This window comes from Ornithodoros turicata, chromosome 7 (assembly GCF_037126465.1).
Source record: "Ornithodoros turicata isolate Travis chromosome 7, ASM3712646v1, whole genome shotgun sequence".
Classification (NCBI taxonomy): Eukaryota; Metazoa; Arthropoda; class Arachnida; order Ixodida; family Argasidae; genus Ornithodoros; species Ornithodoros turicata.
This window is the reverse complement of record NC_088207.1, coordinates 18555297-18568510: the sequence shown is the minus strand read 5'-3', so window position 1 is coordinate 18568510 and position 13214 is coordinate 18555297. Positions and strand designations below refer to the sequence as shown.

Sequence of the window (13214 nt, the reverse complement as noted above, 5' to 3'; positions counted from 1 at the left end):
CTTTTCAACATGTTCGCATAACTCTGTTCGTTTGTTCGCGTTTCCTTCTATATCATATTTATGTTCCTTGTTCCTTGTTTTTAGCTTTCAACCTGTTTCCCCTATAAACGTTGCGGTGCAATCCCGGCATGCAATACAGTAAACAACCCCTCGCTTATCCGGCAAGTCCACACTATCTTTTGAGTGGCTTAGCAAACTCTTAAGAGTAGTCTTGGGTTTGAATGCTGTTTTGATGTTTACCGCAGCAAGTATACGTCTTACTGGCTCTGAAACGCCCGTTATTTACGGAAAGGTGACAAACGGATTTCTACTTTAATCTCTTTCTTCCTGTAGCGTTTTGTTTTTTATCTGGTTGTGCAGGTCATTCAAGAACGATTCAGGCTATGACCTGCGCTTCAGATTCTCCATTACCACTTCCATCTCGGCCTGCATTGCACCCCGGTTCGAGGGTATATTACAGGATCTAGAAATTTGCGAACGGGCTGTTGCCCTATTATGTTCTAATAGGTGCGCAGACTCAAAGCGCAATGCCAAACCGGTATCACATATTTTCCTGTAAACAGTAGTGGTTACCTGACCCGAATCTCCCCTACTGACGAGCATTTCCAGAAAAGGAAGTTTGCCGTCACTCTCCTTCTCACAAGTAAATTGAATGCTCGGATGAACGTCATTCAAACCTTGCACAAAGCACCCACATGGGCTGAATCTACAACGGCAAAGGTGTCGTCTACAAAGCGATTGTAAAAAGTCACATGCGAGCCAATCTTACTAAGGGCGATATTCTCCATTACTATATTGGCAACTGCCATAGACACGGGGCTGCCCATCAGGCAACCACCAACCTGCTTAAAAATCTGTTCGTTTCATTGAAAAAACGATTGTTCTAAGGACATCTTCAGCAAGGTTTATTACATTTTCAACAGATAATGCGGTCCGTTCATCAAAGGAAGCGTCGTGTTCTAACATATCTCGTGCAACTGTTATAGCCAAGTCGAGGGGGACATTCGTGAACAATCCAATCACATCCCAAGCAGCACAATGTACTGAAAGTCGAGTGCAATAGGGGTGGACGGGTAGGTGGAAGGCCTTGAACAGACCCGTGAAACTAAAGAGCACTGATAAGACACCTACCGTCCACCCCCATTGCACTCCACTTTCGGTACATTGTGCTGCTTGGTATCAAATGATACCATAACCTCATCTTTCCCTACGACACACTTCCGAACCAAATCACACACTTCATACGAGTTCCTAACCGAACACTTGTTCTTGTACATAGCAGGTGTTATCAAGTCGGCGAGAAACTTCGATAAATTCTAAGACGGTGCATCAATGAATGATACAATAGGTCGTAGTGGGACGCCAGGCTTGTGAATCTTTGGAAGGCCTTTGACCCTAGGTGTTGCCCCATCGGAGGAAAATAACCAACGGTACAAACTCTCTGATATCATTCCGATGTCCTTCAGTTTTTTTCAATTCGTCCACAAGCCTTCTCTCCATACGCGTCTAAGGGAACTTTTTCAAAGTGCAAAGCATCATTCAAAATCGCTAACATTTTGTCATCATAATCACTTCTATTCATAAGAACCGTTCCCTTCCCTTTGTCTGCTTGTAAGACAATTATATTCTGATCGTTTCCGATATCCCGGAGAGCCTCACATTCCTTGTTGGTTATATTTGCTGCAGGCAAACTAGTTTTCTGCAAGATGCCAACCAGTTTGTTCCTGGCCGCATCTGCTGCGGCTTTATCAGTAATCTGTCTTACGCCATTCTCGATCTCAGCGCCTATTTCCCTGGCACCTCACTTGGGCGTTATGGCATAATTCAAGCCCTTTTCGAACACAGGTAAGTGATCACTGTTCAGGCGTTTTGATGACAGGTTGAACACCTTTGATGAACTGTCCGGTTGACGCGAGGCACGCGGACACAGAGTTCTAACTTAAGTTCATGAGTCTCAGAGCACGTTTTGTGTCCAGTTCTATCCGCACTCGGCCCAGGGGGCACATAATCCCTGGCTTCCTCACCTTCCTGCTATCATATTTCCATCTGTTCACGTCTATATGTCGCTCATAGCCACAGTTGGTTCGCGGAGCTAACACAAAATAAAAAAGCGTACGTTAAGTGAGATAAATGCGCCGTATGCCGTTCATTTTACGAAGTCTTTTTCCATCCACTCCACGTAAGACTCCCTGTCTAGTGTGCGACTTCTGCTTGTGCTCGGTAGTGGCCACTATGTTGATATCGCATACTCCGGGAAACCACTTCGATTCCTTTTCCAACCTGAAGCTTGGAATGAACAATTATAGTGATATGATACATCTTGTTTTAAGCACTCTTTTTTCCCCTTTGTATACATGCTTGGAATTGTCTGCCACCTTCATCGCATTTAACACTTTGTCTTCATTTAATGCAGCTATCTTTGCTTACGCGACAGGTCAGGATGAGTGACTGGCTTCGCTTGCTCGTACTTTCGTTTCTGTTGTCCTTTTTTTTTCTCTGTTTTCATCTTTATTGTAGTTGCACTAATGTTGTACCTGCCCCTCCGTGAATGGCAATCGCCACAAGTGTGTGGCGAATAAATTATAAATGGAATTAGATTTACACCAAATATGAAGTCAACCTCTATTTGTGTGACGACATGCTTCACGTGCCGCGGGGTATAACTGCGGATAATTTGCACCTCCTGGGGTCCTTCATATCAATTGTATAATGGCTCTGGCGTTACTGTGTGACAATGGAGCCGCAGACAACCATTACCACTTCCGGTGGAGTACGAAAAACCTTACATATCATATATCACATACTTCGGCATCAAATACAAAACTTGTAGTGGCTACATTTCACGGTATACACATTTACATCAAAGGAGGCAAGAGGCCGTAAGCAAGGCATTAGTATTTCAACGTTGACAACCTCGCTCCAGGCACAGTCCTCAAGCCCGATTTCATAATTGAGCGGAGATAGACGGGATACTACGCGAAAGGGTTCGTGGAAGCTCTTGGAACCCTCGATACCGCTGTGTGGCGACTTGACCAACTGTCCCTTCTCGAAGGTGATATCGTTACGTCATCTGTTGAAGTAGGATTTATGCTTTTCTTTTGCCAGTTTGATGTTCTTGGCAGCCAGCCTCCTTGCACAGTTCAGCCTCTCATGATCCACGATGGTGTACGACGCGGAGTATTTCAGCTCGGCGAGCACCTGTCGGCTAAAGAACGTCGAGGGGCAGCACCGGATCACGGCCGTACACAAGCAAGAAGGGAGATTGCTTGGTGGATTCTTGGTATCCAGTGTTGTAACAAAATACAGCATGGGGAATGATATCAGCCCACTCCTCTCCCCCCGCTGTTGCCAGCTTCATCATCTGCTTGATGGCCTTGTTGGCGCCTTCACGAAGTCCATTAGCAGCGGCATGATACGCTGTAGTCAGGTTGTGCTTGATCCCTCGGTGTCGGAGGAAAGATTCAGTTGACCGTGCATTCATCTGGGTTCCACGACCAGTGACTATTACCGCAGGCAGCCGTGCTTGAGGATCAGACGTCTTACAATAAAGTTCTGAATGGTAGTCAATATAGTCTATGTCTGGTAAGTAGCCGGCAACGATGACAAACCTGAAACGACTTGACGACTGGAACCGCCCGATGATGTATGATGTGACCAAGCCCACGATATGGAAGGTGCTGGTATCGGCTGCAGTAGTCCAGAAGAGAACGTCGCCAGCTTGTACCTCTGGCACAAATCGCAATGACGGACAAACGTGTTGACCTCGTTGACGGCCTTTGGCCAATAATACATTGTGCGGGTGGCCTCGTACGTTCTTCTGATTCCCTTGTGCACGCCGCACCTCCCTTCGTGGAACTCGTGAAGTAAGTGATCGACCAGGGCTTGCGGCAGGCATACCAAAAACCGTTGGTGAATAGGACCCTGTGCAACTATATAAACCACGCCTTCCTGGGACACGAACTTCTTGAACGCTCTACGTCGTTGTTTCCGAGTAACACTATGCTGATCGAGGAGATCACGTACGTGCCGGCGACAGTCGCCGCGCTCTTGCTCCTGCTGTGTCTGTCGAGATACTGATATCGGTGGCCTGCAGTACGTTGCGGCTTACGTCCAGTGGAGGGGCCCTAGGCAGACAACCTGACGCGCAGTGTAATCGGCCGGTCTGATAGAAGACATCGGGGTCGTACTGCTGTGCTGATAGATACCACTGCAGTAGATGCTAATTTCCCTCTTTGTATTTCAGCAGCCAGCACAAGACGTGATGATCCTTGACGATCTGAAATTTTCTTCCGACGTCGAGCGTTTCGAGTTCCGTTGAACTCTAGTTCCTTGCCCTCCCTTTGGTTGCTGGGCTGAGCTACACAACATAACGGTAGTTGTCATCTTCGTCGTTTTGTAGCAGCACAGCACCTAAGCCTGACCTCGAAGGAATGGTGTACAGCTGTATGCGGAAAGTCGGGTCGTCAAAAAACAAACAAAAAAAAACAAGCTTGAAGATCGGCTTGCTGCAAAGTGCGTCCTTGAGATCAGAGAACCCTTTTTGAGTGCGCGTCACTCCAGCAAAGTCGAGTGTGAGTGCGGATACATCCCACAACGACTATTCTCTAGAGAGCTGGCCTGAGATTTTCCCTCTCCCTCGCGCGCCCCGCCCACGCGGAGCGCGCCAATGGGAGGACGCGTGGACGGTGTCGGCTGAGTGCCATCTGGGGGCAGAGGTTCGAACGTAGACGGGGACGTGCTTTTGGCCATGGAGGAAGGAAACACAGGAGCGGCCGTTCCGAACAGATTTCCGTGGGACCCCTCTGGCGGTCGCTCCTGTCAAATCCGCCATTACTTCCTGTCCACCACGTGATCCTCTCTAAAGTTTCGGTTTGGCAACGCTTTGTTGCTCGCGCTGCTTTCCGTGCTTTTAAGCATTTCGAACGTCATTTATTCTTAAAATGTGAGCACCATTGCGGAGACAACGTTACGTTAACGTGTTGTGACCACGGCTGCGGCTGTCGTTCAACAGAAAGCGGCTTTGTCATGGGAGTAACGTTTCATTCGTCAGTACGTACTTGATCGGTTGTTTCCATGGTTGTTTCGTACCTCTGTCTGTGATAGTCATCTTGCATCGTTCGTTTGCAAGCTGGCGCTGTGCTACAGTTGCAGATCCATTTGATTTCCTCCATTGTTGTGCAAGTTTGATTACTGGCACGCTTTACCACTTCAGCAACGACACAAAAAAGGTAGCGACGTCGTTACACAAACGTCGCTGCCACGGATGATGTTTCTAGTACTGCGTGCTTGTCCTACAGACCGTGACCGGTCTCGTAGTAGAAGGAAAAACCAAGAGTAAACCTCCGAACACACACAAATAAAACTGGACGTGCGGCGTTCATCACAATGATACTGCAAGAGAATCACTACTCCCGTCGTCTGCTTAGACAGCTGGCCTGCGCATGCTCTTGGGGTCACGTGAGCGGTCACATGGTAGACAGGAGCATCCCAGAATGCAATGCGAAGGCCGGCACGCTCGTCCCAATGGCAAAAACTTGGAAGGGCCGCTCCTGTGTTTCCTTCCTCCATGCTTTTGGCGTCCACTGGGTCGTTCCATCCACCACGGCCCTGAGTTGGCCCGTGAGATGGCGCTGCTCGATCTGTGAACCTAGGGACGCGCGTTCCTTGGGACCGCGAAAATGGTCGGCGATAAGTAGTGAGTCATGATCCCATTTTTGTCTTGTTTTTTTTTTCTTTTCTGTTTTCGTGGAATGAATTGACGGATTTTGACGGCTCCTGTGTTCGCTTGTTTTTGCTTATAATAAACGTTTCATGATCGGCGTCCTTGAGCGATGCCCGGGTTTGTTTGTTTGTTTTTGCTTTTAATGAACGTTTTATGATGGCTTGATTCATTACCTGAACATATCCGTGGCAACTTTTCGGCGTCCTTGAGCGATGACCACGTTTGTTTGTTTGTTTTTGCTTTTAATGAACGTTTTATGATGGCTTGATTCAGTGCTTGTTAGGCGCGGACTTCGAATGGCGCGTTTGCGGCGTCCTTGGGCGATGCCCGCGTTTGTTTGTCTTATTAAATATATGGAACACGCGTTGTTAGAGTGATCTTGATAAGACGTCCGCGGAATCGTTGCACCCGTGTTTGGGTGATAGTAGAGCGTTCTTTGGCGTGTGTGTGTGTGCCTTCCCTTTTATTGAGCGTTTCATGCGATTCGTGTGCGATGCGCTGTGGACCGGGACACGGGCGGTGAGAAGTACACCCCGTTTTTGTTTCTTTGTCGTTTCGCGGGACAATGCATCATTATGGACTGCTTCCCTCTGCGTTTTTTTTTCTCTCTCTCTGTTTCATACCCCCTTTTTGTCTTCACTGCGTCATGCGACACGTGTTGTTACGAAAGGAATTTGATGAGATGCCATGCCCGTGCCGTTTTCGTGCGTATGGTTAGATAATGCCGACAGAAGACGCTTTCTTCTTCCCCCTTTTACTGAACATGATGTCACACATGTTGCTACAGAAGGACTTTGACGAGACTCCCAGGCCGTTTTTGTGCGTATGTTTGGTAATGCTAGCTAATGACGAAAGAAGACTACTTTTTTGGTGGTTTCTTTCATTATATTAAACTTTTGATGGCACCGTACCGCTGTCAATCGACTGGGCGCGCATCATCTTTCTATGTGAAACGAGGAGACGCATGCAACTGACCACAGCAGGCTGCGAAATTAATGCAGATGACGTTTGTTGCAAGGAACTGCATGGACAGGCTTTTCTTGCGATGACAACAGTGGGTGGCAGTCATAAGGCCGAAACTCATAAGGCGGAATTATCAGAAGGCCAAAAATCAAAAGGCCGAAAAGTCAGAAAACCGAATTACCGGAAGGCCGAAATATAAGGAACCCAGGATACGAAAATTTTTATTCCAACTGCGATAAAAGATTAGCTCTACAAATTAAGTAGGATAGACTTGTTGTGAATTAATACAGCAAATACATTATTTTACCGAACTTCGCGTTAATAACGTACTTTCGATCACTTAAGGGAAAACAAAAAGCAAAAGTAGACATATGAACCACTGTGTTATTGTATGTGTTTATTTTACACAATGGCAATATATTAAAATGAAAAATTACGAGCTATGCGGGACGCCATTTCCCATTCTCATCCCATTTTCAACAACGGCTTCAACCTCGGTCATTCCTAAAACCACTTCCCTATCATCAGCTCTGACTCAAAACCGCACCTAATTGTTCGGCCTTTCGATAAGTAGGGTGAGTAGCCGAGTGAATGACCTGGGACAACTGATGACTATTCTGGAAGAAATCATATACTGTGCTCCTGTGTCAGGGGACAAGCGTGGTCATTATACAGTTCTTGAAATAGAACGGTACAGAAAGTTGCAGGCGAAGCAAAAAGAAAAAAAAATCCTACAGATCTTGTCACAGATATCCTATGTTGGGTTAAATTCCTTGGTCATTAACTGGGTTTATGACCCATAGTTAGTTATTTCTGTATAGCAAACAATTCAGACGGTTGCTTGTTCAAATCACGTTCGGGTCACCAAATGTAGAGAAACACCATCTCCTCTACAAGTCATTCACTGGTATTCGCCCACGAGGCACTTTCTTTTGGTGGTAAACATGCTGTAGATTTCTTCTTTTTCTCTAGCCAGACTATTTCTGAGCACCAAATGCTACGCATTCCAATTATTCGATTTCTGATACAAGAGTCACGAAAGTTTTTATAATCTTATGACAAGAACAGCCCCATTCAGGGTCTTCTGTTTCTTTGGCCTTCTGATTTTCGGCCTTCTGACAGTACGGCGTGATGATGTTTCGGCCTTTTGGCTTTCGGCCTTATGATAGTTCAACGTTATGATTTTTCGGCCTTCTGATAGTTCGGCGTTATGTTTTTTGGTCTTCTAATAGGCTTCCGACAACAGTACATGTGGTCGAGGGCGGTCCTCTGAAACCCGTGCCGTAATGCCTCGGTAGTGGAGTACACTGTTGTTTTTATATATTGTAGCCTATCATGGACATTTGGTCGAAAGCCATTTGATCGAACGCCGTTTGATCGAAACGGCAGCGGTCGTTTGATCGATTTTTTTTATTGGTACGCTTGTAGCGTTGATGTAACAAAAAACAAGAAGAAAAACAAAAGAAGCGTCAGTCCAAGATGCTGTTATCCCAAGAAATATTTAACTATGTGTAATACGCTTGCCCATAGACACATTCCTCATCCTAACCCACTTCTTCGCATCCAGAAAGCGGTCCAAGGGCCTGGGTTGTTCACCCTCTCCCATTCGACAACTTGATAGGTTTTTCCTCTCTGACACATAGTGACTACAGGCCTTTCACCCCTAGTCCCCCAACACTTTGTCAAATAATAATTGACGTCAATTGTCAAATAACAAACAACTTTGACAAATAAATAAATAAATGACATTCTTGAATGGTTTATTCGCGTGGACAAAATTTAACAATGTATTATTAATGTTGATAGTCAATATCATTGTATAGGAGAAAGAACAGTTTTAGTTTGTTTACTTTGCGCCTATGTGCAAGTGAATCTAAATTTGGTTCTTGCAACATACATGGAACTGAAGAGGTCCCTCGAAACCCTGACAATATAAGCCGGGGAGCTGATCTTTGTACTTTGTCTACTCTTTCCTTCTTCTTCTTTTTCATTTTTTTTATTGCGTGCATGTGTAGGGATCCCAGACTGCAGATGCATACTCTAACCAAGGTTGAACTAAGGTTTTATATGGCTGTTAATTTAATATCATTATTTTGTACCATGACGAAACTTCCTTCTTAGCATCCACAGACTTCGAATGGCTTTCGCGCACATATGGCTCTCCCATTTCAGATGGTTCCCTTTAAATTTGTCGCCAGCAATGAAAAGGGTGCCCAGAAGAGGCACAGACTATCGTCTGCTCGCAATCTGAGGCTATTTGCTTCAATATGTGTCCTACGGTTCGCCGGATTCTTCCGCATTGTTCTATTCAGCTGTGCTCTTCGTGAATGACAAAGGTCTGCAAATAACCAGAGGTCTCCCCTGTTTAGTTAAAAAAAAAGAAACAAAAAAACGAAGCAGAGGAGACTGATTGCCTGCTTCCGTATGCTCGAGTCAAAAGTTACAGAATGGAGGTGCTAAGAACACGCTGCGAGCTTTGAACTCCCTTCGAACAAATGTCTTTCGAACAAACGGCGTCGACCAACCGGCTTTCGATCAAACGGCATTCGAACAAATGGGCGGACACCGGACTGAATATACGAAATGGCTCGATATGGATCACGCCTCGCATGCCGATATCCCGTAAGCCGAACCCCCCAACCGTTTTATAACCACCGGCTTAGTGCCGATATCACGATGTTGGAAATCAGTGCGTTGTCGGCGGATAAGTGAGTGACAGAGGACGAAGCATCAGAGATAAAACGTGAAATTTAATTCAGTTAACTTCCCCGCGGGCAAACAGATTTGGGATCATGTATCAGCGTCAGCCACAGCTATATATAGGTTGGCACACTGCTAACGCATGTGCTTTGCTACATTCAGGATATGATTGCGCGATTGTTGCGAATATTTGCATTGTTGCGATTGCGAAGAACTGCAAAACACGCCTTCGCCAAGAACCTAAAGTGCCGATAAACTGATGCTAACATAACAACAACAATAATAACGTCTAAAATGATAATACGCCAATTTTAATGTCTATAATACCCACACTAAAATTCTAACATGACCTAACGTCTAAAATGCCATCATCTAACATCTAAATCCACCTAACATCTAACATCTAAAATGATGGCAAATTGATTCTAACGGTGAGCGGTTGTCCGACGGGCAATTGTCTGGTGAGCAACTGTCCGGTGACGTTCCATGAAACGGCGTTCGATGAAATGGGTGGACACCCGATATGCTTGCATTGCTTTTCTCAGTGCGCCGTGGTACGCAAGAGTGCTTAGGCAAATAGGCGCATCTCACACTAACGAAATCATAACAGACATCAGTCCAGCGTCCTTACGGTCTTGCACGTACATCAAGTATACTCCAGCAAAGAGTATCGTTGTTGTCCGATTTGAGTGTCCAGTCGATTGACAGCGGTACGGTGCCACCAAAAGTTTAATGAAAGAAACCACCAAAAAAGTAGTCTTCTTTCGTCTAGCCAGCATTACCACCCATACGCACAAAAACGGCCTGGGCGTCTCGTCAAAGTCCTTCTGTAACAACATGTGTGGCATCATGTTCAGTAAAAGGGGGAAAAGAACCAGAGCCTTCTGTCGGCATTATCTAAACATACGCACAAAAACCGCACGGGCATGGCATCTCATCAAATTCCTTTCGTAACAACACGTGTCGCATGACGCAGTGAAGACAAAAAGGGGGTATGAAACAGAGAGAAAAAAAAAACGCAGAGGGAAACAGTCCATAATGACGCATTGTCCCGCGAAACGACAAAGAAACAAAAACGGGGTGTACTTCTCACCGCCCGTGTCCCGGTCCACAGCGCATCGCACACGAATCGCATGACATGCTCAATAAAAGGGAAGGCACAAACACACACGCCAAAGAACGCCCTACCATCACCCAAACACGGGCGCAACGATTCCGCGGACGTCTTATCAAGATCATTCTAACAACGCGTGTTCCATATGTTTCATAAAGCAAACAAACGCGGGCATCGCCCAAGGACGCCGCAAACGCGCCATTCAAAGTTCGCGCCTAACAACAGGCAATGAATCAAGCCATTATAAAACGTTCATTAAAAGCAAAAACAAACAAACAAACGCGGGCATCGCTCATGGACGCCGATCATGAAACGTTTACTAAAAGCAAAAACGAGCGAACACAGGAGCCGTCAAAATCCCTCAATTCATTACACGAAAACAGAAAAAGAAGAAAAAAAAAGAGACAGAAATGGGATCATGACTCAGTACTTATAGCCGACAATTTTCACGGTCTCAAGGAACGCGCGTCCCTAGGTTCACAGATCGAGCAGCGCCATCTCACGGGCCAACTCAGGGCCGCGGTGGATGGAACGACCCAGTGAATGTAGCGTCGCCAAAAGCACGTCCCCGTCTACGTTCGAACCTCTGCCCCCAGATGGCACTCAGCCGACGCCGCCCACGCGTCCTCCCATTGGCGCGCTCCGGGTGGGCGGGGCGCGCGAGAGAGTGGGAAAATCTGAGGCCGCACCGGCCCTGCTAGCACCGGCATCTAGCATCTAGCACCGGCCCTGCTAATGCTGATTACAAGACTCGACAGTCTTCATTGAGTTGTATGGGAACCAGTTCCCTATGCTGCGCTCATCCATCCAGGCCGTGGAGGAACGCAATACAAGTCAATCAAACATCCAAAGGTCTATTCCATACCTGCACACACAAAGGCAGCTCCCTCGGTAGCACTGCCTTCGATCGCATGACTCACCAATTGCCCTGTCCCAACTCCCGCCGTCCCTTTACCGGTTCCCGCGTCACTCCCATTCCACACTTGGGCAACCGCGCCCTCCCGTGGCAACTTCTTCGCCAACCTATACTAAAGTCCCCTATACAGTCAACCCTCGATTTATGAACACCCTCGGTTCCCCGAAAAATCGTTCATAAATCGAGGGATTCATAAACCGAAAATTCACTTAACTGAGTACTATCGAGCAAATGCAACAGTATTTCCGAGTTGTGATTGTGTTTATAATGTATTGTGTAATTTTGCTTTTGACCATGCCTTCTGCTGTATCAATCTCACAAAGAACAGACGTTAGCGCATTCACACTCTGTTTATTATGCAATACTAAATTGTTTAATTTTGCTTTGGACCATGCCTTCCGCTGTGTGTGTGCCTTCGCTCTGGACTGGTCTCGGATTTCCTCCGGGATTTTTAACCTCCGTTTATTAATCTCCGGGTGACAGCGACCACCTTATTCATCAACTGAGGTCAGGAACACTTGGTCGCACCTTGTGCGACCCCGGAAAACCCGTTGTTGTTCGGATTTCGAGGGGTTAAGAACCGAGGGTGCAATACCTGGAAAACGTTTTGTCCGTTCAGGCGTCACTCATGAGACCACGGAATTATCCCTTTGAAGGTTTCTGTTGACCTCGGAACGATCCGTTCATAAATTGAGGGCAAAAACGCTGGGCAACTCCTCGTTGGTTCCCAGAAATTCCGTTCATTATTCGAATATCGAGGTTCATAAAACGAGGGAAAAATGAATGGAAAAAGTTTGGTTCCCCGTGCTCGTGTTCATAAAACGAGGGAATTCATAAATCGAAGGTTCATAAATCGAGGGTTGACTGTAGTCTCCATTCTTATTATCTATCGATTCTAGAGGAAGTACATTTTATTATAAAATCAATTTCAACTTTCAGGTCAACCTACAATATGAAAAGATGGAGAATCCTAAAATCAAGTTCGAGTTCGTCATGTTTCACGCGCAGGTAAGAATCATGCAGCAATGTGGTAGGTACGCTTTGTACGCATCCAGGTTCTATCACTGACAACATGGGATACCGAGATCAACTTGCTATTTTATGAAACGTTTCAACATTTTTTAATTTCCACTCATGCTTGAGTTTCGGGGTTGTCTTCGATTGTTCTTTGGTATGTTCGGAGTCAGTTTTTAGAATTTATTATTTTCCGATCATTCTGAGTTGTTCACTGTTTATCCACGACAATTGAGTCAACGTTAGAAAGCAGGTAGAAAACGCGACGACGGTGAAACAACACGATCAAAAGAATCAAGTTGTCTTGCGCCATGACTACATCTCTGTAGAGAACGAACGGTCAATGACGAACGACTACGTAAAAGTCGAGCAACGCCTCCGAAACGCTTTGCGCAGACGTCGTCCTGAGAAGCGGCGCTCCTGCAACTCTATCGTGCATCATTAAAATGCCCCAACGACAAATGCGAGGCCGCGGGAGATACGACGCGACAAATGAGGACTATTCTAAAAAGTGATTACCATACGTGATTTCGTAAGTGGCGGGAACGCTGGAATAGTTGTAAGTACAATCATAACGGATCCGCCATGAAGGGGACGAGAGCTACTAGCGGCAAGGTGCCCTTATCCACTCACAAAAGTCAGTCCCAGAATTAAATAATGAGGCCCAGTAATGACATCAGATAAAAAAATAGGACACGCATTTTAAATCCCTCAACTCTTCTTATCTTCTAACGTAGTGGCACACATATTTTACTATAGCGAGTTTTAACGCCGATTAATGTCGC

The 13214-nt window shown here is 46.0% G+C and overlaps 2 protein-coding genes across 2 annotated transcripts in view; both read left to right on the top strand.

Moving 5' to 3' along the window:
• LOC135400514 (uncharacterized) overlaps positions 1–5161 on the top strand; it is a 374312-nt gene extending 369151 nt beyond the window's left edge. The window contains exon 5 of the mRNA XM_064632345.1: positions 5049–5161. Coding sequence (XP_064488415.1) covers positions 5049–5161 — 113 coding nt within the window. The remainder of the gene's footprint in view (positions 1–5048) is intronic.
• A 7211-nt stretch (positions 5162–12372) lies between these two features.
• Positions 12373–13214, top strand: part of LOC135399629 (uncharacterized) — a 58970-nt gene continuing 58128 nt past the window's right edge. Inside the window, exon 1 of the mRNA XM_064631352.1 lies at positions 12373–12423. Within this exon, the coding sequence (XP_064487422.1) occupies positions 12376–12423 (48 nt within the window). The 5' untranslated portion in view covers positions 12373–12375. The remainder of the gene's footprint in view (positions 12424–13214) is intronic.